At 43.0% G+C, this 26852-nt stretch overlaps 1 protein-coding gene across 4 annotated transcripts in view; it reads left to right on the top strand.

Moving 5' to 3' along the window:
- The window catches only part of TDG (thymine DNA glycosylase), a 393522-nt gene that overhangs the window by 111761 nt on the left and 254909 nt on the right, over positions 1-26852 (top strand). For 3 of the 4 annotated variants that reach the window (XM_044087839.1, XM_044087838.1, XM_044087840.1), the window contains exons 4-5: positions 20618-20847; positions 21538-21607. In XM_044087839.1, coding sequence (XP_043943774.1) covers positions 20618-20847; positions 21538-21607 — 300 coding nt within the window. The remainder of the gene's footprint in view (positions 1-20617; positions 20848-21537; positions 21608-26852) is intronic. The other variant, XM_044087841.1, reaches the window with a different exon arrangement.

Raw genomic sequence — 26852 nt, 5'->3', positions numbered from 1 at the left:
ATTTGTCTAGCTTGCCATCAGACAGAAAGTCTAAAATATTGCATAGAATGGCAAGACAGTATTCTGCTGAAAAAGAGGTGCACAGCATGCAGTATATGGGCTGGGAACATGTTCCACTGCAGTCAGATGCTTGGGGAGGGGTTAGAGCCATACCAGGAAAAACCCTAATGACTGCCTGGATGACAGTCCCCCCACACTTGGCTCTCGCCCCATGGAAGAGTGAATGGGTTGATGGACTACAGGAAAGCTTATGAGTGTACAAGCCCCTGGCTGAATGGAGTGAGCTCTTATCCATGCAGCCCACAACATTTACCTGCATGGTCTCTTCAGTGCAGGGTGCAACCCACAGAGTGTGCATTTTTCCATCTTGCCACTAGTTAAGGAGTTTAAAGTACTGCAAAGAGTGGAAATACAGCATTGTATGCAATGTCAGGAGTCTGCCATTTGTCTAACCTCTAGATGTTCTTCGTGTTTCACTGTTGCAGTCATTGCATTTGGGTATTCCTGCTGGCAGGTTGCCCTCAGTCGGCCTGAATTCCAAAGTCCTGGGTCCTGCGTCGGCTGCTGTCGCCCCTTCCCTGACGCCAATTCGTCAGGGGTATAAAAGATGTGGCCGACGCCATTTTCTTTAGTCTTTCTTGCCACGCGGTGCCCGAAGCAGAAGCAGTTGGCAAGTGCCAGTCGGCCGACTCCTGAGATTTTCGTGTTCGAATTTCAGATCCGAAGTCTTCAATAAAGCTAAATACCCCATTGGGGAAACTTTTTTTTTTGCTTCAGACTGATGTCAGAAAAAGTTAATTGTATTTCTTGTGGAAAGCAAATACTTCATAAGGACTTTCATTCTTACTGTATTCTTTGCGTAGGCCCTGATCACAACATTTCTGGTTGTCAGTTTTGTGCTAGATTTAACCAGCGCACTATTAAGCGTAAGCGTCAGTATGATTTTGCTTTAAACTATTATGGACGCCGGTTTAATTATCCAGAAATGTCGTCGGATAGCCATCCGACTACCGAAGTTCACAAAAAACGCAAAGAAAAGGAGAGAGATAGACAACCGAGGCCCAAAACTGACAATGAAGCTTCTCCTAAGCCAGTCGCCGGTTCGCCAGTTCTTGGTGAGGCACTTTCACAGCCCCTGACACCCGCTACTTTAGAGTCGCAGGCCGTTACCGACTCCCACGTGGAGTCGGCCATGCCACTGGAAACTCAAGGTATTGGAGCCCTGGATACTATTCCTTCAGATGGGTCTGGAGCCGCTGAGCAGGCACCGGCTTCTGAGGGTGTATTCAGACCTAAACATCTTTATATTAAACCAACCTCAGCTTCAAAGGCAAAAACTAAAGCACCTTCTAAAGCAAAGAAACAAACTCAAGAGCCACGTGGACAGGCATCTATGCCCAAAAAACAGATGCTCAAAATGGCCAAAGACTTAATTACCTTGATCAGGGGTTCCCATCCCCCTCCTGATAAGAGGCCTAGGCAAGAGACTGACTATGAATATTCAGATCAGGTTTCTATTTCTTCTGATTCCTCTTCTCCCCTATGAGGATTCTGATGCTGAAGAATCCATTCCTTCAGCTTCTCCTCCAGAGGACTATTCTTTTGGGGAAACCTTGCATACCATGAGGGAGCATTTCCACTGGGAGAGCCAAGATTTTTCAGAATCTAAAAAGAGGCTCAGGGATTTCCTTTTACTTCCTCAACATAGGCCACTAGCCATTCCACCTGTGTTTACATATTGTGGATGATGTGTTTTCGGAGTTTAGTCTCACCCCTGACTCCTTACCTCCAGCTCCTGTTAAGCCTGACAGATATTACAGGGTTTCTGACTTTCATTTTCCTTTTCAAAAACCCTGTTGCAGACCCAGAAACTATTTCACAGGATCCCAAAGGAGTTAAGGCTTCCGCTGTGAAAAAAACCCCCCTACCCCCTCTGACAGAGATTCTAGGCCACTGGATAGATGGGGAAAAAAGGTTTACACATCTGCTACCTTGGCTATAAGGGCCTTAAACTGTCAGTTTCATATGCTTAAATATCAGCAACATGTCATGGCATTGCTTAAACAGAAGTTATTAAATTCTGAATGTGCAGAAAACAAGGAAATGCAGGATTTATTGCATGCAGCTGAACAAGTTGGAAAGCATACTTTGCAATGTGGTTTTGATTCTTTGGAGGCTTCCTGCAGGGCTGCAGTTACGGGTTCTGTAATTAGGAGGCATGCTTGGTTAAAGGAACAAAATCTGCCTGATCATGTCAAAGTTAAATTATTAGATGCACCTTTACAGCATGATACTTTGTTTGTAGTTAAGGCAGAGGCGGTGTTAAAGAAAATGGAGGACAAAGCTAAATCTATGCAAACTGTCAAAGCTTTTTTACGAGTACAGCCACCTAGGTTTAGTAGACACTGGCCTACAAAGAATTGGTCCTTTCCTGTGTCAGACAGACCTCAAAGGGACAGATCCAGATGCCCTAGAGGCAGATCCCAGGCGCAAGGTTCATACAGGTCAGTGAAATGGGGTGCTTCTACCTCCAAAGTTGGAGAAGACAAATCACAACCATACAGGAAACAGTCTCAATGACTTCCCCCTGTCTGCACCAAGTACTTATCTCCTGGCAGCACCCTTAGGTGGAAAATTAGCACTTTTTTCTCAAAATTGCCACATTATAACCCAGGACAAGTAGGTTCTAAATATCGTGTCACAAGGGTACAAGTTCCATTTCCATACTCTGCCAAAGGCAATCGGCTGGCCAGATCTGCCAAAAAATCAATGGGCAGAGGCACAAAAACAAGTCTCATCCCTCATGGACATGGGGGCCGTTCAACAAGTACCAGACCAAGAACAGGGACAAGGATTTTACTCAAGACTGTTCTTGGTACCCAGAAAGGACAAGACCTGGAGACCAATACTAGACCTCTCCATTCTGAACACATTCCTGGATATATCAAAATTCAAGATGACGACTTTGCAGAAGCTTCTGCCCATGCTGGGCAAGAACGCTTGGCTGGTAACTCTAGACCAAAAAGAGGCATACCTGCATGTCCCAATCAGACAATTATGCAGACAATACCTCAGATTCAAGGCTGGCTCAATGCATTACCAATTCTCTGCACTGCCCTTTGGCTTATCTACTGCACCCAGGGTCTTTACAAAGTGCCTAGCACCAGTAATTGCATTCTGCAGACAAAGTGGAATACAAATATATCCTTACTTGGACGACTGCCTAATTCAAGCAGAGAACAAGGACATTCTTCTACATCATCTGGCATTTGTGAAAAGACTTTTAACATGCCTAGGGTACACAGTCAAAAAAAGAAATCAAAACTAGTACCCTCTCAAGAGATAATATTCCTGGGTGCAAGCTTAAATACAACTGCCCAGATGGCTTATCTCACGCCAGACAAACAAAGGCAACTGACTACCTATTTCAAAATGTTGGCAACAAAGGCCCAGTTATCTGCAAGATAAATTCTGCAGGCTTTGGGCTTCATGGCATCCTGCATCCTACTAATTCCATGTGCAAGACTGCATAAGAGGAAACTTCAATGGTACCTAAAAAGTGTTTGGACTCAACATTGCCACAGCCTGGAAACAGTGATTACTCTCATTCCCTGCCTACAACAGGAGTTTCGATGGTGGGCAAAGGCTTGTCACAAAAACAAGGGACAACCATTCATGTTACCCCCAGCCAGCCAGACACTAACAACGGATGCATCAGATTATGCCTGGGGGGCCGACATGGCAGGAAGATGCATTCAGGGCACATGGTCCTCAACCCAAATGCATCTACATATCAATCAAAAAGAGATGCTAGCTGTTCAGAATGTCCTGACAGCCTTCAAGGACCTACTTCATCCGGGACAACTACTGATAAAGACGGACAACACCACGGTCATGTGGTATATAAATAGATAGGGGGGCACACATTCTTACCCCCTTTGCAGACTAGCCATGACTTTGTGGGACACAGCATTAACTTACCAAGTACATCTGCAGGCACAATTCCTGCCAGGAAGACAAAATATTCTGGCAGACGAACTAAGCAGAAACCTCATGGATCCCCACGAGTGGCATCTGGATCCACAAGTCTTCAGCATGATAACAAAGAAATGGGGATGCCCAGACATAGACCTATTTGCTTCCCCTCACAATTACCAACTAAAAAGATTCTGCACAAGGACTTATCACAGACAAGCATGGAAAGTGGACGCCCTATCCTTCAGCTGGAAAGACCTATCAGTATATGCCTTTCCCCCTCTGCCTCTTCTCCCCAAGGTACTCATAAAGGTCAGACAGGAGAAGCCAAAAATGATACTGATTGCCCCAGACTGGCCCCGCCAGTACTGGTTTCCAATCCTAAAGACCTTGTCTCAATGCCCAGCTTGGACCTTACCGCAAATACATCATCTACTGTCCCAGCAAAACAATCCAATCCTGCGCAGCCAACTCAGGACTTTAAACCTGGCAGCATGGCGGATAATGTAGTCATACAAAACACACCTCTCAGTAAAGCTGTGATGAATTTCATTTTGGAGGCCAGAAGGCCTAGTACTAGAAAATCTTATGCTGGAAAATGGAAGAGATTCTGTGCTTGGAACCAGGCACAATGAACTGATAAAGCAGTGCCAAATATTCGTCAGATTTTGCAATACTTAACTGAGATACTATTAAAATTCATGCCTCTGGCATTTTGGCTCATTACAATACAGAGCCACCGATCTTTTCTCATCCCTTATTAAAACAGTACCTCAGAGGAGCCAAAAATTTAAGGCCTCCAAGGAGAGATCACCAATGCCTGCATGGGACCTCAACTATGTCTTGGAAAAACTCACCCTGCCTCCTTTTGAGCCAGCTGCTACTGCTGATATAAAGTATTTATCTTGGAAAACAGCTCTGCTCCTAACAATAACTTCTGCAAGATGAGTTTCAGAGCTTCAGGCACTCATGGCTGTGGAATCTTTCATCATTTTTTATCCAGACAGGGTCTCTCTGAGGACAAACCCAACATTTATGCCTAAGGTGGTGTCCAGTGTGGCTCTTAACCAAACTATTCATCTGCCAACTTTTTATCCAAATCCACAGAACAAGGGGGAGAGAATTCTGCATTCTTTGGATGTACACATACAGCTTAGTTTCTACTTGGACAGAACCAAAGTTTTCAGAAAGACAGAACAATTACTAGTGGCATATGCTGCAGGATCACAAGGAAAGGCTATCTCAAAGCAGACTATATTAAAGTGGATAGGCCACTGCATTAATTTCTGCAACTTACACCATGGCAAGCCAGTACCGAAGGACATTAGGCCACATTCAACCAGAGTTGCAGCCACTTCAGCAGCCTTTCTCAGGGGAGTACCAACCAAGGACATTTTAGAGGCTGCTACTTGGAGTTCAGTGCACACCTTTACAAAGCACTATCATCTGCCATTCTACTCTAAATCCAGGGCAGGCTTTGCCAGTGTAGTTCTGCAGGGCCTCATAGCCGCTCCTAATGCTGTTTAGCTCCAGCCTCCCATCCATAGCTTTGGGACTCTACCCAATTGTAATGACTGCAACAGTGAAACACGAAGAACATAGTACAGTTGTGTACACTTACCATAAATGTAGATGTTCGAGTGTATTCACTGTTGCAGTCCAGGTTACCCACCCGCCATACCCTTTCTTCTGATGGAATCCATCTTTCCTTCTCTGATTTTATACAACCTATGTGGTGTATTTGCTTGTAGATGAAGGTAAAGTTTATATTGGTGCTGTATTTATATGTATATAAATTTTGGCTACCCTTTTGGGGGCACCTGACATCTGGGGCAAGAAAAACTAAAGAAAATGGCTTCGGCTGCATCTTTTATTCCCCTGACGACCTGACGTCAGGGAAGGGGCGACAGCAGCCGACGCAGGACCCAGGACTTTGGAATTTAGGCCGACTGAAGGCAACCTGCCAGCAGGATCACCCAAATGTATTGACTGCAACAGTGAAGACACTCTAACATCTACATTTATGGTAAGTGTACACAACTGTACTTTTTAAGTTCTCCTCATTGGTTAAGGCACTAGGAAAGTTTTCATACTTCCATGCATCTGGGTTCATAGACAGGGTGGTCAGGACTTTCAACAGTCACACAGCAACTTACTTTGGAAGCTGCAGAGTTTACTGTGCTTGTACTTTGGCTAGGCAGGCAGATGAAGGCATATTTCTGTGCAAGATGACATAGCTGATGATGTCCTGTCTAATGGAGAATTTCAAGAATTCCTCCCTGTATGCCCTTCTCTAGAGGGAAGATGTTCTTTGCGTTTCACTGTTGCAGTCATTACATTTGGGTAATCCTTCTGGCAGGTTGCCCTCAGTCGGCCTGAATTCCAAAGTCTTGGGTCCTGCGTCGGTTGCTGTCGCCCCTTCCCTGACGTCAGATTGTCAGGGGTATAAAATAAGCAGCCGACACCATTTTCTTCAGTCTTTCTTGCCGCGCGGTGCCCGAAGCAGAAGCAGTTTGCAAGTGCCGGTCAGCCAAATCCTGTGATTTTCATGTTCGAGTTTCAGACCCGAAGTCTTCAATAAAGCTAAGTATCCCGTTGGGGAAACTTTTTTCTTGTTCCAAACCGATGTCAGAAAAAGTAAATAATTGTATTTCTTGTGGAAAGCAAATACCTCATAAGGTCATCCCTGTCAAAACTTCATGGATGATTTCCTGAAAAGGAATCTGGCTGCCACCACTGCAGAAGATCATTGTGAATCATACTTGAAACCCACCTGCTCTTTTGGTCTAGCAAGCCTACCAAGAAGGGGAAGCACTACAGAATGAAATGAGCCCTCAAGTGTTATATAGTTTTACCCCACACCAGCAGCCACGTAATCACCCAGGAGAGCCTTTTTATATCTGTCTATTCTTTGTTGTTCGGGTTACGGGAGACTTGAGGTAGTAGTTACACTACTAGGGAAAATTTAGGCAGGGCATAGGGAACTTCCTCTACTGTTCTTTGAGTAGGTGCTGTGGAATCTTTTCCATCCACCTCAGCTATCACTATCTAAAGCAAATGGGACATTGATTTAATGTGTTATCTGAAGGGTGACGCACTCAGGACTACAACCCTCCCCTTATGCTGTACTGCAAAGTCAGCAATCCATCAAGCTAGTGTGAGGATAAAACCCACAGCCTTCTGCACAAAAGGTGAATGTGCTGCCGGTTGCACTTTCAACACTGCTAACTGATATTTGGCCAGTCCAGAAGTAGTGTCATACTTAACTGTTTAGGGTTCTGCTGAGTTTAACCTGGTTTACCGGACCATTGTAAAGGAGTAGTGGGTGCTTTACTTGCTCACATTTGGCCATGTTTTACAGCTTATGGGTCCTCCCAAGAGATTACTCCTCTTAGAAACCTGAAACATCTCCGCAGAGCTCTTGGGACACGCATATATGCTGTTCCACAGTAAGAATTCCTACCTTCAGAATGAGGCCTAGGGTTCTTGCTCTCTTTTTTTTCTGAAGGAGATTGTAGGCTTTTCTGTCATCTTGAATATCAAGGACTTCAACAAGTATATCCAGTATATATTAAATGCCATTGATTGTCTAGAAAGTATTGGCCCTGCTAGCTCTGCTTTTACAAAGACCTGGATAATGCCATGGATATGAGCACGGTTTACCATATGATTTTCTGTGATTCACATAGGGGCTGCTTTAATTCATCCTTTATGTCCATTATTTGTAGTGCATAGTGCTGCCATTTGGTCCTCATCTGCACCTGAGATGTTTGTCAAGTTGTTAACCGTAGTGGTGGAGGCCTTGAAGTATAAAGAAATACATATTTATCTGACTGTTGGCATCTGATGTCCCCTTTGAGGAGCTCCTTGGTAATGTCCTTAGGACTGATACTAACAAAGCTACAGTCTCCGGAGGGTGGCCATAAACTGGGAGACATCCTCTGTGATTCCATCCCAGCTGAATGCCATTACTGATGTCCTTCAAGGATGCATCTGCAGTCCTTACAAATGGGTTGTCCTGTCGTCAGGCAGCCCTTCGGTCGGCCGGATTCCAAAGTCTGGGTCTGGCCTCGGCTGGTGTCGCACTTCACCCGACGTCATCTCTGCTGGTCTTCGGGTATAAAGGCATCAGCCGACGCCATTTTCCTCTGTCCTTCTTGCCGCGTGGCGCCCGAAGCAGAAGCTGTTCGCAAGTGCCGGTCGGTCAGATCCAGAGATTACTACTACCGAATACTACTCAAGACTTCTAAAAGCTAAGTACCCGTTGGGGACTCTTTCTTGCCTCAGCCGATGTCAGAAAAAGTGAATAACTGTTTAACTTGTGGGAAACAAATACCTCGTAAAGATTTCCACTCTTACTGCTTACCTTGTTTAGGCCCAGACCACGACGTAGCAGCCTGTTTAGCCTGTGCTTCCTTCAACCGACGAACGCTTAGGCGTCGGTCGGAGTTTGCTGAACAGTTTTTCGGCTCAGATTTTGCGTACATTATGCCGTCGGATCCTCCGACTTCTCAAATTGTTAAGAACGAAAGAAAAGACCGACACTCGCGGTCCGCGGTTTCGGCCGAAACCACGGTTAAGCAAACCGCGAGTGTCTCGGTTTCGGCCGAAACCGAGCAAACGGGTCAATCTTCAGCCGAATCCATGACTACTACCGAGGCCCCTGCTACCTTAGTTGAATCGGCCTCTGAAATTTTGCCTACTAATGTGGTTTCTCTAGAATTATCGGACACCATCCCTTTGGATGTCTCTACCCCAGCACGTGGTGCTGCTAGGCCTCCTGCAGCCATGTCTATAAAGGCCTTTGCTAGGGCTAAAGCAGCCAAAACTGCTAAGTCTGTGCCTGTTAAGCCCCCCTCTCACAGGCCCAGTTCCAGTTCCCAAATGCTTACTCTGGCAGAGGATCTCATCTCTTTAATAAGGGGATCCCAATCTCACCCAGACAGGGCCTCTCAACCTCCAGAAAAGAGACCTAGAGCAGAGCCCCCTGAGCCAGTGTCCTCAGATGACTCTTCTGATGATTCAGACAATACAGACCATCCAGAGGCTCCTTTTTCTACTTATGAAGATTCCGATGCTGAAGAATCTATTCCTTCTGCCTCTCCACCAGAGGAATTTTCCTTTGGGGAAACTTTACATGCCATGAGAGAGCAATTCCAATGGCGGGGACAAGATTTCTCAGATTCAAGAAAAAGGCTTAGGACCTTCCTACACTTACCGCAACATAGGCCCTTAGCTATACCTCCAGTTCTTCCTGTTGTGGATGATGCATTCAATGATGCTTGCACTGCTCCTGATACTTTACCTCCAGCCCCTGCCAAGCCCGATAGGTTTTACAGGGTACCGGACACTCATCACCACTTATACAAGGCTGCTCTTGCAGATCCTGACACTATCTCCCAGGGGCCTAAGGCAGTAGCCTCGACCTCAGCGAAAAACCCTCTCCCTTCTGAAAGGGAATCCAGGTCCTTAGAGAGATGGGGTAAAAAAGTATACACCTCTGCTACTCTCTCAGCTAGAGCTTTGAACTGTCAGTTTCATATGATCCAATACCAAGAGTTTATGCTTGATCAGTTAACTAAGAAACTGTCCTCTGATGATTCCTTAGATAAGAAATATGTTTTAGAAATGGTGAATAACATTCAGCAGGTTAGTAACCATTCTTTAAAATGTGGCTATGATGCACTGGAGGCTTCATTTAGATCAGCCATGACTGGCACAGTTATAAGAAGGCATGCATGGTTGAAAGAGCAGGTCTTGCCGGATCATGTTAAAACAAAGCTATTAGATGCTCCTATGGATAAGGTCAGTCTATTTGGTCCTCCTGCCCAACAAGTAGTGAAGAAAATGGAAGAGAAGGCAAAATCTGTACAAACAGTTAAAGATTTCTTACAGGTTCAGCCCCCCAGGTTTAGCAGGAACTGGCCTTCCAAAAATTGGTCCTTTCCAGACTCCTCTAAATCTCAGAGAGGCAGGAATAAACGTTCCAGAGGCAGAAATCAATCCAGAGGAGGTGCCTACAGAGGACGTCAGTGGCAAGGCAATAACCAACGAGGCACAGACACAACCACTACCACTGCAACAGGACAATCACAGTGACTTGGCTCTGACACCGCCTACCAGGGAACAAATAGCAGCACCCTTAGGCGGAAAGTTAGCCTTATTTTCAAAAAACTGGCACTATATCACAAGAGACAAGTGGATTTTGCAAACTATAGACCAAGGCTACAGGTTTCATTTCCACACCTTACCAGTAAAAAGTGGAATGCCAAACCTACCACCAAATCAAAAGACAGAAGCCCTAAAACAAATAGCTCAATTAACAAAGATGAGAGCTGTGGAAAGGGTACCACCTACAGAACAGGGCAAAGGATTTTACTCCAGACTTTTCCTAGTACCAGGAAAAATTGGAGACCTATTCTCGACCTGTCCGCTTTAAACACATTCATCATTGTTCCAAAATTCAAAATGCTGACCCTACAGCAACTTCTTCCCATGCTGGGCAAGGAGTGTTGGCTGGTAACTCTAGATCTCAAGGAGGCATACCTGCACGTCCCCATACGACCAAATTGCAGAAGATACCTCAGATTTCTTGCAGGATCAGAGCATTATCAATTCTCAGCATTGCCCTTTGGCTTATCTACTGCGCCCAGAGTGTTCACGAAATGCCTGGCATCAGTAATCGCTCATTGCAGGGTACAGGCAATCCAAATTTACCCATACCTGGACGACTGCCTGATACAAGCGGACAACAAAAGCAAGCTGACACAAGACTTACAAAGAGTCATTTGCTTACTACAAGCCCTGGGATACACAGTCAATTTAAAAAAGTCAAGACTGATACCATCCCAAACAAGAACATTCTTGGGTGCAGAATTGGACACAGTAAAACAGATGGCATTCCTAACTGCAGAAAAACAAGAACAACTTCCTCTTTACTTCTTGGCATTAACAAAGCAGAACAAACTAACAGCAAGGAAAGTACTGCAGGCCTTGGGTTTCATGGCATCCTGCATAATCCTGGTCCCCCATGCCAGACTGCATATGAGAAAGCTACAGTGGTACCTAAAGAATTTATGGTCTCAACACAGGCACAGCTTAGAAACCGAAATACCACTAATCCCATGCCTGAAACAAGAATTCCTATGGTGGGCTCAAACATGCCAGGCAAACCCAGGTTTGTCCTTCCACAACATTCAAGCAAGCCAAACCATCACAACGGACGCCTCAGACCTAGGTTGGGGGGCCCACATGTTGGACAAATGCATTCAAGGCTTATGGACTCCAGACCAGCTGCACCTGCACATAAATCAAAAAGAAATGCTGGCAGTAAAACTAGCAATCCAGAACTTCAGACCATTCCTCAAAGAAGGCCAATTGATGATAAGGACAGACAACACCACAGTCATGTGGTACATCAACAAACAGGGAGGCACTCATTCATACCCCTATGTCGAATGGCTCTGGACCTATGGAATATGGCTCTGAGCTACAACATTCAGTTACAGGCAATATTTGTACCGGGAAAAGAAAACATCCTAGCAGACATGCTAAGCAGAACTACCTCGGATGCTCACGAATGGATGCTACACCCGGACATCTTCAAGGTCATCACAAAGAAATGGGGAATGCCACAAATAGATCTATTCGCATCCCCACTCAATCACCAGCTCAAGAAATTCTGCACAAGGACATACCACCCACTTGCTTGGAAGGTGGACTCTCTATCCTTCAGTTGGAAAGGCCTGACAGCATATGCATTTCCACCTCTTCCTTTGATGCACAAGGTACTACTGAAAATCAAAGAGGAACGTCCAAGGATAATTCTGATAGCTCCAAATTGGCCAAGACAACATTGGTACCCATTGCTGAGGAGCATGTCTCGGGGGGGAAACGTGGACACTACCCCTGATTCCTTTGATGTTAACTCAGAGCGACTACAACATCCTGCATCCAAACCTGAAAACTCTGCAACTGACTGCCTGGAACATTACATAGGAGCAACTAACCCAGACTTATCCCAAAGGGTTAAAGACATTATCCTTGAGGCCCGCAGACCTTCAACAAGAAGGAACTATGCAGGAAAATGGAAAAGGTTTGTCATTTGGAGTACTGAAAGAGGGAAAGATGTGTCAAAGATAGATATTGCCAACATCCTGGAGTATTTGGCAGAGCTTCTCCATACAGGCCTGTCCTATTCCTCCATCAAGATACATGCATCAGCTATTTCTGCAGAATACAGCTTGATCCCCTGTCTTCTCACATCCTCTACTCAGGCAGTTCCTCAGAGGAATCAAGAATGTAAAACCTCCTAGGAAACCACCATTACCAGCCTGGGACTTGAACTTTGTACTAGAAAAATTGACACTCCCTCCATTTGAACCAGCAGCAACAGCAGATCTTCAACACCTATCCTGGAAAACTGCTTTCCTACTGGCAATTACTTCAGCAAGAAGGGTTTCGAACTACAGGCCTTAATGGCAGTACAACCCTTCCTAATCTTCCATCAAGATAGTGTCCATGAGAACTAATCCTACATTTATGCCTAAGGTGGTATCCAGAGTGTCTCTAAACCAGGCAATCCACCTACCTACCTTCTTCCCCAATCCACAGAACAGGGGGGAAAGACTGCTGCATACCTTGGATGTACATAGACAGTTGTGCTACTACCTGGACAGAACCAAGGGCAATAGAAAACTGACCAGCTTCTAGTAGCTTATGCAACAGGAAGGAAGGAAAAGCAATTTCCAAACAGACAATCTCCAAGTGGATAGGAAATTGCATAAGATTCTGTTACTCCTACCATGGAAAGCAAATTCCACAGAACATAAGGCCTCATTCTACAAGGGCTACAGCCACTACCACAGCTTTCTTACGAGGAGTGGCTACCAAGGACATTATTGAGGCTGCTACTTGGACCTCCGTGCATACATTTGCCAAGCATTATAACTTACCTCTATACTCTAGATCCCGAGCAGGGTTTGCCACTTCTGTTTTGCAAGGGATCCTAACTACACCATAATTCTTCTTCCTCCTCCCCTAGTTTGGCTATGGTATTCTACCCATTTGTAAGGACTGCAGATGCATCCTTGAAGGACATAGTACAGTTTTGTACCTACCATAAATGTAGATGTCCGAACAGGATAGCATCTGCAGTCAGGATTACCCTCCCTCCTTCCCCTCTGTGGTACTCCTAGGGTATTTACCCACCTAATAGCTAGCTGGGGGGGGGATCTCTTATGGTGTATTTGTTTGTATATATGTACATACATGCTTATTTTTTGTGTTTGCCTTCTACCTTTTTGGAAACATTGGCATTTATCCAAAAATTTAGCTTACCAAGAGGGCAACTGGCATCTGGGGCAAGAAACACTGAGGAAAATGGCGTCGGCTGATGCCTTTATACCCGAAGACCAGCAGAGATGACGTCGGGTGAAGTGCGACACCAGCCGAGGCCAGACCCAGACTTTGGAATCCGGCCGACCGAAGGGCTGCCTGACGACAGGACAACCCATTTGTAAGGACTGCAGATGCTATCCTGTTTGGACATCTACATTTATGGTAGGTACAAAACTGTACTTTTTAGAGCTCCTAAGATCCAGGATGCCATGAGTGCAGAGAATGCCAAATAAGGTCTAGTCATGGACCCCCCAATATTTTTTTTCATGTTGTCAACTGATCCTGCAGTCTGTTGCTTCCCCTTTGGGTGAGAGTTGGTCATGGGTGGGTGCTGTCATCTTGCAGCCATGAGAGTTTTTCTGGTAGCCTTAATTTCTTGGTCCCTCCGCTAGCCCTGTGTACATGCTGTCAGTGTTGGGGTTAGATTGCATGTGTGCTTCCAAGCAGGCAGCTGACAGCTGCAGCCTCCTTACAGGTTAATAATCCACAAAACAGCTTCCTTGCAATAAAAATACCAAGAACCAAAAGAAAAACTATTGAGATTCAGAGGCATAGTCCCAAATAGACCACTCGGTGACCGTTAACCAACAAATTTATTAAACCTAAAATCAGAGGTTTATTATTTTTGTCCTATAGCTGTATCATGAAAGACTTCATCAGGACAGTAAATACCAGGTTTGACCTGAGTTTCCGTAAGGTCACTTAAGTACTTTTATAGAAATTTAAAGGGATAGCTTCCCACTGTCTAAGTTCATTAAAAGTAGTACTACTCAAAATAAACCTTCCAAGACACAAGATATCAATTCTAAGCATATGGAAAACAGTACATAAGGTATAAACTTTCAAGACCAGAAAAACAAACTAGCGAAAACCACCGCTAATTCAAAAGCCAAGAACTCGACTCAGGCCAGTCCAAAACGTAAAAAACATGAAAAACAAATTTTATTAAGCCACTATAAAAGCTTTTCGTTAGTACCTTGCACTAACTTCTTCAGACAAGCAAAACATTCACACCATTACAAATGAGTTTAAATACCAGCATTGAAGCACTTAACCACACCCCTTGCTCTCCCTTTAGCTCCTTAAAGGTACAGATCGCAGCTAACTAAGGTACATTTGCAATTCTCTATTAACATAATGAAAAATTCATACACCAAGACTGTAATAATAGCAGGCTTTGAAACTGAAAGAAAAAAGCCCAATATTTTGATTATTAAACTGTATAAAGTAGATAAATGTGTAAAATATATAACGTAAAAATAACGGTGTTCAACCTACAACATAAATACTAATACTAATAATGGAAGCGCAACGCTTCCTAATCAAAGATTACCTATGGATACATTGTATCTTGCCTGCTTTCAAGTAAAATAACTAATATAATGAATTTAATAAATGTAGTGAAATTAATATATACTGTCCTAAACATCTAAATAACTAGAACAGCTACCCAAGAAAAATAATATTAATCATATCTCACTAAATAATAAAAATAATAATAAAAATGTAGAGATATAAAATATGACATGTAACATATAATATAACATAAATTTAGGTTGCTCATTTATGGTTATAGATCAACTGTATAATACCAATTCTTATGGACCTGAGACATATAGATTAGAATGTAAAGAGCTTCTTTGGCAATTAAGATTGGAAGCATATCGCCCCCCTGGTCTTAACAGCTCGTTATCCATTAGTTGTGTTTAAAAACTTAAAAGTTTGAAGAGGTGACGAGCTGTTTATTCTCACAATTTTTTAAAATGAGAGTCAAAAAATGAAAAATGAGAGTCGACAAATTAATGGTTTTATAACTCTTTATTAGTAGACAGTGGTGGAGGGTTAATAGTTATTAGTTTTTGATATGATTATACATCATGATTATTATTTTACTATATATATTATTGATCCATATTTTATCATTTATTAATTTTAGGTCTAGATACGCTAACTTTTAGACCTGTTTTATTCAATGACAGTTTTAAACCAATACCGAGCAACCTAAATTTATGTTATATTATATGTTACATGTCATATTTTATATCTCTGCATTTTTATTACACGGACTTATCACAGACAAGCATGGAAAGTGGACACCCTATCTTTCAGCTGGAAAAACCTATCAGTATATGCCTTTCCCCCACTGCCTCTCCTCCCCAAGGTACTCCTAAAGGTCAGACAGGAGAAGCCAAAGATGATACTGATTGCCCCAGACTGGCCCCGCCAGTACTGGTATCCAATACTAAGGAACTTGTCTCAATGCCTAGCTTGGACCTTACCTCAAATACCTCATCTACTGTCCCAGCAAAACAATCAGATCCTGCACAGCCAACTCAGGACTTTAAGCCTGGCAGCATGGCGGATAATGTAGTCATACAAAACACACCTCTCAGTAAAGCTGTGATGAATTTCATTTTGGAGGCCAGAAGGCCTAGTACTAGAAAATCTTATGCTGGAAAATGGAAGAGATTCTGTGCTTGGAACCAGGCACAAGGAACTGATACAACTGTGCCAAATATTCCTCCGATTTTGCAATACTTAACTGAGATGCTGGACAAAGGCCTATCTTTTTCATCTTTTAAAATTCATGCCTCTGCCATTTCGGATCATTACAATGCAGAGCCACCAAACTTTTCTCATCCCTTATTAAAACAGTACCTCAGAGGAGCCAAAAATTTAAGGCCTCCAAGGAGATCACCAGTGCCTGCATGGGACCTCAACTATGTCTTGGAAAAACTCACCCTGCCTCCTTTTGAGCCAGCTGCTACTGCTGATATTAAGTTTTTAGCTTGTAAAACAGCTCTGCTCCTAGCAATAACTTCTGCAAGACGAGTTTCAGAGCTACAGGCACTCATGGCTGTGGAACCTTTTATCATTTTTTTTCTAGATAGGGTCTCTCTGAGGACAAACACAACATTTATGCCTAAGGTGGTGTCCAGTGTGGCTCTTAACCAAACTATTCTCGTGCCAACTTTTTATCCAAATCCACAGAACAAGGGGGAGAGAATTCTGCATTCTTTGGACGTACACAGACAGCTTAGATTCTTCTTGGACAGAACCAGAGTTTTCAGAAAGACAGAGCAATTACTAGTGACATATGCTGCAGGATCACAAGGAAAAGCTATCTCAAAGCAGACTATTTCAAAGTGGATAGGCCACTGCATTCGTTTCTGCTATGTACACCATGGCAAGCCAGTGCCTAAGGGCATTAGGCCACATTCAACCCTAGCTGCAGCCACTTCAGCAGCCTTTCTCAGGGGAGTACCTGCCAAGGACATTTTAGAGGCTGCTACTTGGAGTTCAGTGCACACCTTTACAAAGCACTATCATCTGCCACTCTACTCTAAATCCAGGGCAGGCTTTGCCACTGCAGTTCTGCAGGGCCTCATAGCCGCTCCTAATGCTGTTTAGCTCCAGCCTCCCAACCATAGCTTTGGGGCTCTACCCAAATGTAATGGCTGCAACAGTGAAACACGAAGAACATAGTACAGTTGTGTACACTTGCCATAAATGTAATGTTTGAGTGTATTCACTGTTGCACTCCAGGTTACCCACCCGCCATCCCCCTTTTCTTTTGATGGAACTTATCTTTCCTTCTCTGATTTACACAACCTATGTGGTGTATTTGCTTGTAGATGAAGGTAAAGTTTATATTGGTGCATGTAATTTTATATATATATATATATATATATATATATATATATAACTTGACATCTGGGGCAAGAAAAACTAAAGAAAATGGTGTCGGCTGCTTCTTTTATACCCCTGATGACCTGGCGTCAGGGAAGGGGCGACAGCAGCCAACGCAAGACCTAGGACTTTGGAATTCAGGCCAACTGAGGGCAACCTGCCAGCAGGATTACCCAAATGTAATGACTGCAACAGTGAATACACTTGAACATCTACATTTATGGTAAGTGTATACAACTGTACTTTGTCCAAACTTAAACATTCGCCTTATAAAATATAAGAACATTGGGCCAGATTAATTAACACATACACTGTGTACATGAGCTGTATTCATGAACATCCCTACCATGTTTTTTGTGGTTTTTAGTCACTCAGAAAGGTTACACTAAGTGTACAGTAGTCTACAATTTGCAGCAACCTGTAATGATCCCCCTCGATATTTAAGGCTGCAAGAAAGTCAGTAGGAAAACTAAAATTAGGAGAGGAAGGTGCGAGTTGTGCTTGTGTTATCTGTTCACTCAAAACAGTGTACACTTAGTGTAGCTGTTAATGAATCCCAGGGACTATTTACACCATCCATACTTGGTGGTACCTAGATTGGCCTCCTTACTAGTATTTTCATTTGATTGATTTCTGATATCTATTTAACATTAGGAGATGTCTTATAAACAAAATTAGGATTCCCCCAATGTGTTAGCTTTAAATATATTCCAGTTGTTTTAATGATGGTTTTTCGGTGTTCAGAAATGTCATTATGTTGCATCAGAACAGGAAATACCAGGTTTGACCTGAGTTTCCTTAAGGTCACTGAAGTACTTTTATAGAAAGAGCGCATACAAGTTTGTCTTTGTCAGTGATTTCTTTATAGTTAGGTCAGTCAGTGTTCTAATCAAGGCCTACTTCTAATAGGGGCTTGTACTTAATAACCCATTGATTGATAACGTCAGTACTAATATTACAGGATCTTTTTAGGATAACCCCTGTTGAGGAACATATTGACCAACTTATTCTCTTCAACCACCAAGTCTTGCGTAGTTGCTGTCATCCTAGCTAATCCAGTAGACTGACTTTGGACTAAACTCTCCTTCTGATTTAGAGTATGAGGTAGAGAAGTTAAAGCAAGTTTTATTGGATACATAGGTATTCGAAATAAAGCTAACATCAGAATGTGTAATTTGTATTTCCAAAGAATGGACATTGTCTTTATTAAAACTGTAAGTACATTTCAGGAAATTGGTTGTGATGTGCAAATGCTGTACAGTTTTGAACATGTAGATCTGGACCATCTCATAACATGAAGATATTGTCCAGATATCTTGCATGAAACTTGCAGTATTTCAAAGTATTCTAAGTTGAGAACATTTACCAGTTCCAAACAATATAAAACCATGTTTGCATAAATCAGGGCACACGCTGTGCCCATTACCAAACCCTTAATTTGCTTGAAGGTTTCACCTTCAAAAAATATGAAATTATCCAGCACCATAAAATTAAGACCCGTAGTCAAATTAATTTCATACTCTATTAGAGAGCAATGTTAAAAGACCTTTGGGAAAAAGGTAGTGCCTTTTTCCATAGGTATACAGGTGAAGTCTGTAACATCAATTGTTTAAAACACAAATCACCATACCATAAGTCTGATTTTGATTTAGGAAGTCCCACGAGTCCTTTAACGTATAGGTATGTCGGTGAAAAATATTTTTTTTTACATCTGTCAATAAATATTGCTGGGTGTAGAGGTGGTTAGTTCCATGGGCTGCAACAGAGAGTCTAAATTGTGACTGCAGAATATTTTTGTGTACTTTTGTGATCCCAAAAAATAGTAGGAGTCACAGGTTTAGAATTCTTCAAAAAATTCAGTATATTGTGTGAGAATGATTTACAGTTAGAAGGGGTAATTTTCTTAAAAGTTAGGTGTATTTCATTACGAGATACCCTGGTGTAGGGCCCATCATCTTGCAAGAATATGAATTGTAGATCATCAAAGAGGGTCCCTAGTATTGGATAAAACAGGTACATTCTTACATTATCAGTTCATTTATGAAAAGTCACCCTTGTGAGTCGCAGATAACTTCACCGTGTCCCTTGTGCTTGGATGGTCCAGCCATTTAGTAACTGCTGCTGGAGTTTTCCTGTAGGTTAGATAAATATATCATTTGTATTTACTTATAAACCACATAGGAGTCAGGTGTTTACTGTTTTTCTTGATAATGTGTGCTTGTTCAGTGGTTGGGTAAATGGGAAAGATCATGTGTTAAGTCTGCTGTTCTAGAGCAGACCTGATGTCACAGTATGTACTAACTTAGTGCACACACAACCCTAAATGGTAGAGCTTCAGATGTCAAAAGAGCTGAAGTGAAGAGGAAGAGAGGATTAATGCAGTTTTCAAGCCACACAGGAAGGTCCACTCCACTCATATATCAGATGATTTGACACGAACATGTGTACTGTTTGTTATACAACCTGCCCAGAGATTGTCTGCAGGTGATGTAAAGTGGCAAAATACAGGAATGGATACTCCAGGGGACTTTGCAGGTCCTTAACATTTACCTTTAAAGCCTTGTATGAAGGGAAATTCAGATTTGAACCTGGGGGAGGAGTCAGAGTCGCTTATGTATTGTCAGAATGTTTTTGTTGTCGCTTTCTTTAATTAAATATCACACACTACAATACTACAGTATAAATGTGTTTGTGTGTACTGCCTTTATTTTCATAATACTGGCAAAGGTTAACCAACCTAAATAATAAAGATTAGTATATTTGTACATGGTGGTGGCTGTTATGGGATTAGTTATGTTCTTTATAGCCAGCACCATGGTGGAGAGGAATAAAGCCCTGACTTTGGTTCATTAAGCAACTTAGTCATTTGAGGCTCCCTTCACTCCCTGCTAGCACCTCAAGATACCCGAGGTACTGCCCATCACTCCTGGACAACACTTCAGCACCTCTAGCATTGGAGGAGGTGCTGGCAGGAAGTGATGGGAGTGCCCATCAGGGGATCACAGGGGATGTTTCCCACATGTGATCCCTGGTGGAAGCCAGGGGGCTTGGTCCTAGGAGAAAGGGGGTGGACATTGGGCTGAGCTGATACTGAGGCAGGGTGATATGCCAGCATGTCCCCAGTGAATGTCCACTAAGTTGAATATACCGGCAAGTGCACAGAAGGGGAAATTGAGGGTAGGTCATAGTAGAAAAAACTCATCAGTAAATGACTCTCATTCCCAGGATGCCGTAAGCTCCTAATTGGTCCTATCCCTGGCAAAGTAAATCCAGGGGAGTTCTGGAGGGGTAGGCAGGCCCGACAGAGGATTGAAGCACTGGGTTGTGCTATTGGTCTGCTGCATGGGTGGAAAAAAAAACTGTTCTTCACAAATGCAGAACACTGCACAGACTGTCAGTACTTTTCTAGCAATTTTTGTCAATTTTTTAATAAACTATGAAGATGCTTGAATTGTTTTTTCTGTAGTCTTTCTTCATATTAATTTATATTAATTTATGGAATCATTTTTTCTGACATGATTTCTAATTTAGGTATTGCCGTTCTGCTAAATAGTTTCTGTTGCAGATGTTCCAAAAGGACAGAAAAAGAAGGCTGCATCAGATTCCAAGAAGTCAGGTGGCAAAAAAGCCAATCCTCAGGCAAAATCTGGAGGGAAACAAGAAAAGATTACAGACACTTACAAAGTGAAGAGGAAGGTGGATCGTTTCAATGGTGTCTCTGAGGCAGAAATTCTGTTAAAGACATTGCCTGACATTTTGGTCTTCAACCTGGATATAGTTATTGTAAGTGATAATCTTTCAGATTTTTTAAAACCATTTTGATGTCATCTGTAGCTCTATCCATCCATTTCTAATACATAGTAAGATAAGTACATTGTTACTGTTGTGTCAACCTTCAGAGGTGTGTTTTCTGCATCTTTTTTTCACTTGATGATATTCTGCCACAGTCTGGCATACTTCTGATGTACATCGAGACCTAGCTGGCTGCCGAAATCCCTGCCTATTTGCTTTAGTAGGCAGTTACTTTCTACTGCAGATGTTGGGATACTTGCTATCCTGCCTTCCTAACGAGTTTTTGCTACTTTGGTTGGGACCATTCACAAGCACAGTTTTTTGAAGTAGATGTGTGCAGGAAAGCATCATGCTGCTGTTTTGTTTGTGTAAAACTGTAGAGTTCAGCTTCACTCAGAAACTGGCATATCCAGTACGTCACTTAACTGACACTTTTTGACTTTCCAAAATGTTTTGATGTGTGTTTCTAGATAATTCTGTTTGCTTTGAAGATATTTGTCACTCAGAAATGATCACATGCATACCGTCACCGTGATTGGTTGTGTTCATCTTTGTTGCCATTTAGTTTCATATTCATTGGTTGTTGCCTCAGTGTGACTTCACTTGCGAATGTGAATTGTAACGGTGAATGTATTGTGTGATTGCATTTGGCTTAACTAATTTGTTTCACCATTTTTCCAGATCGGTATCAACCCAGGCCTGATGGCAGCCTTCAAAGGACATCATTATCCAGGACCAGGAAATCACTTTTGTAAGTTTTTATTAGTAATGTACTATTTTTCATGTCAGTTTTTGCCATGAGTAGATAGATATTTCCTTCCACAGTCCCACTGTTGATACTTTTCAAGGTTGAGACGTGCACAGCTTATTACCAACTGTTGGTTTCCCCATCCTATTGTCCTGTGTCCTGGAATGCAGTTCTGTGAGCTGTCTGGATCTTAGTCCATGCAGGTAATTCTGCAGGAGGAACCAAACAGAGGTGACCACTTAGCCAGCAACTGCAGGTAAAGATCCATTGTAACAGTCTGCTTTATCTGACATAAAGGAAAATATTATTAGACCAGACTTGACTTCGTATTCTGTTAGTGTTAAATACTTTGATCCACTAAGATGTTTTTAATTGGAGCCACAAACAGAAATAGTTGTATAGTATGAATGAAGTATGGGTACCAGCTTAACCCCCAACCCAAGCATGAACTTCTAGTCCTTGTGCTTTACTGTGTAGCCATTGCTTTGGTGTGTTAGTAGTATCTCAGAGGAAGATTATCTTGCTGTCTTATGGTGCTGTCCATGTTGCAGATGACAGACTTCTACAAGATTGCAGCACAATGTTTGATTGCAGTACTTGTTCTTCGTGTTTCACTGTTGCAGTCATTACATTCAGGTAATCCTGCTGGCAGGTTGCCCTCAGCCGGCCTGAATTCCAAAGTCTTGGGTCCTGCGTCTGCTGCTGTCTCCCCTTCCCTGATGTCAGGTTGTCAGGGGTATAAAAGAAACAGCTGGCGCCATTTTCTTCAGTCTTTCTTGCCACGCGGTGCCCGAAGCAAAAGCAGTTTGCAAGTGCCGGTCGGCCGACTCCTGAGATTTTCATGTTTGAGTTTCAGATCCGAAGTCTTCAATAAAGCTAAGTACCCCATTGGGGAAAGTTTTTCTTGCTCCAGACCGATGTCAGAAAAAGTTATTATACCATGACCCCCCAAAAAACGTGCACGCTGATTGGCTAGCGTGCACATTGTAAATCGAGTTATACTAATGGAAAAAGGTCCAGTCGCCCGGACTTTTTTCCATTAGTATAACTCTACTTTTAAAACACTGTCTCGCTATGTTAAATGGGTTTAACATAGTGAGACAGCTTTAAAATAAGCAACAGAGATCTCCATTGCTTATTTTAAAGCTGTCTCGCTATGCTAAACCCATTTAACATAGCGAGACAGGTTTTAAAAAAAAGCAACGGAGAAAGCAAGATCTCCATTGCTTTTTTTACTGTTTCGCTATGTTAAATGGGTTTAACATAGCGAGACAGTTTTAAAATAAGCAACGGACATCTCAGTTGCTTATTTTAAAGCTGTCTCGCTATGTTAAACCCATTTAACATAGTGAAACAGTAAAAAAAAAAAGCAACAGAGATCTTGCTTTCTCCATTGCTTTTGTCCACAGCTCTGATGTACTGAGCAGGCGCGCAGTACATCAGAACTGCCGCGGATGCCAGACATCTGCGGAAGGGCAGTAAACAGGCATTATACTATGCCATTATTTAAGAAAAGTAATAGTTTCTTTTCTTAAATAATGTCATGGTATAATAGCAATAACCCACTTCTGGGTGTGGGTAATGCTGTATTTACCCACGGTTGGCTTTGTTTGGTCCCTCAGGCTTCACCCTCGGAACCAAACCACGCCAACCGTGGGTAAATCCAGCATTACCCACACCCAGGCGTGGGTTATTGCTATAATAATTGTATTTCTTGTGGAAAGCAAATACCTCATAAGGATTTTCATTCTTACTGTATTCCTTGCCTAGGCCCTGATCACAACGTTACTGGTCGTCGGTTTTGTGCTATATTTAACCAATGCACTATTAAGCGTCTGTATGATTTTGATTTAAACTTTTTTGGACGCCGGTTTAATTATTCTGAAATGTCATTGGATAGCCATCTGACTATTGGAGTTTACAAAAAACGCAAAGAAAAGGATAGAGAAAAACAACCGATGCCCAAAACCGACGACGAAGCTTCTCCTGAGCCAGTCGCCAGTTCACCGGTTCTCAGGCGCTTTCGCAGCCCCTGACGCCCACTACTTTAGAGTCCCAAGCCGCTACCGACTCCCATGTGGAGTCAGCCATGCCGCTGGATACTCGAGTTATTGGAGCCTCGGACAGTAATCCCTCAGATGGGTCCGGAGCCGCTGGGCAGGTACCGGCTTCTGAGGGTGTCTTCAGACCTAAACATCTTTACATTAAAACGACTTCAGCTTCAAAAGCAAAGACTAAAGCACTTTCTAAAGCAAGGAAACAAACTCAAGAGACACGTGGAGAGGCCTCTATGCCCAAAAAACAGATGCTCAAAATGGCCGAAGATTTGATTACCTTGATCAGGGGTTCCCATCCCCCTTCTGATAAGAGGCCTAGGCAAGACACTGACTATGAATCTTCAGATCAGGTTTCCATTTCTTCTGATTCTTCTTATGATCAGGAATATTCTCTTCCCCCATATGAGGACTCTGCTGCTGAAGAATCTATACCTTCAGCTTCTCCTCCTGAGGACTTTTCCTTTGGGGAAACCTTGCATACCATGAAGGAGCATTTCCACTGGGAGAGCCAAGATTTTTCAGAATCTAAAAAGAGGCTCAGGGATTTTCTTTTACTACCTCAGCACAGGCCTCTAGCCATTCCACCTGTGTTAGACATTGTATATGATGTGTTTTCGGAGTCTAGTCTGACCCCTGACTCTTTACCCCCAGCTCCCGTTAAGCCTGACAGATATTACAGGGTTCCTGACTCGCACAAATTTCTTTTTAAAAACCCTGCTGCTGACCCAGAAACTATTTAACAGGGTCCAAAGGGGGTTAAGGCTTCCACTGCAAAAAACCCATCCCCCTCTGACAGAGATTCAAGGGCACTGGATAGATGGGGAAAAAAGGTTTACAATCTGCAACTTTGGCTGTAAGGGCTTTAAACTGTCAATTTCATATGCTTAAGTATCAGCAACATGTCATGGGATTGCTTAAACAGAAAATGTTGTTAAATTCTGAATGTGCAGAAAATAAGGAAATGCAGGATTTATTGTATGCAGCAGAACAAATTGGAAAACATATTTTGCAGTGTGGTTTCGATTCTGTGGAGGCCTCCTGCAGGGCTGCAGTTACGGGTTCTGTAATTAGGAGGCATGCTTGGCTAAAGGAACAGAATCTGCCTGATCATGTTAAAGTTAAATTACTAGATGCACCTTTACAGCATGATACTTTGTTTAGTGTTAAGGCAGAAGAGGTGTTAAAAGAAAATGGTGGACAAAGCTAAATCTATGCAAACTGTCAAAGATTTTTAACAAGTAAAGCCACCTAGGTTTAGTAGACACTGGTATACAAAAAATTGGTCCTTTCCTGTGTCAGACAGACCTCAAAGGGGCAGATCCCAGGCGCAAGGTTCTTATAGGCCCAAGCAATGGGGTGCTTCTACCTCCAAAGCTGGAGAGGATAGATCACAAACATACAGAAAACCGTCCCTATGACTTTCCCCTGCCAGCACCAAGCATTTATTCTCTGGCAGCACCCTTAAGGGGAAAATTAGCACTGTTTGCTCAAAATTGGCACATCATAACCAAGGACAAATGGGTTCTAAACATAGTGTCACAAGGCTACAAGTTCCATTTCCATACTCTGCCAAAGGCAAACGACTGACCAGATCTGCCAAAAAATCAATGGGCAGAGGCACAAAAACAAGTCTCATCCCTCATGGACATGGGGGCCATTCAACAAGTACCAGAGCAAGAGCAGGGACAAGGATTTTACTCAAGACTGTTCTTGGTACCCAGAAAGGACAAGGCCTGGAGGCCGGTACTGGACCTATCTATTCTGAACACTTTCCTGGATATTCCAAAATTCAAAATGTTGACTTTGCAGCAACTTCTGCCCATGCTGGGCAAGAATGCTTGGCTTGTGACTTTAGACCTAAAAGAGGCATACCTGCATGTTCCAATCAGACAATCATGCAGAAGATATCTAAGATTCAAGGCTGGTTCAATGCATTACCAATTCTCTGACTGCCCTTTGGCTTATCTACTGCGCCCAGGGTCTTTACAAAGTGCCTGGCACCAGTAATTGCATTCTGCAGACAAAGAGGAATACAAATATATCCTTACTTGGACGACTGCCTCATTCAAGCAGAGAACAAGGACATTCTTCTTCAGCATCTGGCATTTGTGAAAAGACTTCTAACATGCCTAGGGTACACAGTCAACAAAAATAAATCAAAACTAGTACCCTCACAAGAGATAACATTCCTGGGTGCAAGCTTAAATACAGCTGCCCAGATGGCTTATCTCACGCCAGACAAACAAAGGCAACTGACTACCTATTTCAAAATGTTGGCAACAAAGGCCCAGTTATCTGCAAGAAAAATTCTGCAGGCTTTGGGCTTCATGGCATCCTGCATCCTACTAATTCCATATGCAAGACTGCATATGAGGAAACTTCAGTGGTACCTAAAAAGTGTTTGGACTCAACATTGCCACAGCCTGGAAACAGTCATTACTCTCATTCCCTGCCTGCAGCAGGAGTTTCGATGGTGGGCAAAGGCTTGTCACCAGAACAAGGGACAGCCATTCACATTACCTCCAGCCAGGCAGACACTAACAGCGGATGCATCAGACTATGCCTGGGGAGCCCACATGGCAGGAAGATGCATTCAGGGCACATGGTCCTCAATCCAAATGCAGCTACATATCAATCAAAAAGAGATGTTAGCTGTTCAAAATGCCCCGACAGCCTTTATGGACCTTATTCATCCGGGACAACTACTGATAAAGACAGACAACACCACGGTCATGTGGTATATAAACAAGCAGGGGGGCACACATTCTTACCCCCTTTGCAGGCTAGCCATGACCTTGTGAGACACAGCTTTGACTTACCAAGTACATCTGCAGGCACAATTCCTGCCAGGAAAGGAAAATACTCTGGCAGATGAACTAAGCAGAAACCTCATGGATCCCCATGAGTGGAAGCTGAATCCGCAAGTCTTCAGCATGATAACAAGGAAATGGGGATGCCCAGACATAGATCTATTTGCCTCCCCTCTCAATTACCAACTAAAAAGATTTTGCACAAGGACTTATCACAGACAAGCATGGAAATTGGACACCCTATCAGTATATGCCTTTCCTCCACTGCCTCTCCTCCCCAAGGTGCTCCTAAAGGTCAGACAGGAGAAGCCAAAAATTATACTGATTGCCCCAGACTGGCCACACCAGTAATGGTATCCAATACTAAGGAACTTATCTCTG

The sequence above is a fragment of the Protopterus annectens genome, chromosome 11.part0, assembly GCF_019279795.1.
Source record: "Protopterus annectens isolate FY-2018-M chromosome 11.part0, PAN1.0, whole genome shotgun sequence".
Taxonomy (NCBI): Eukaryota; Metazoa; Chordata; order Ceratodontiformes; family Protopteridae; genus Protopterus; species Protopterus annectens.
The sequence above is the reverse complement of the archived record's forward strand: the minus strand, read 5'-3'. Positions and strand labels throughout refer to the sequence as shown.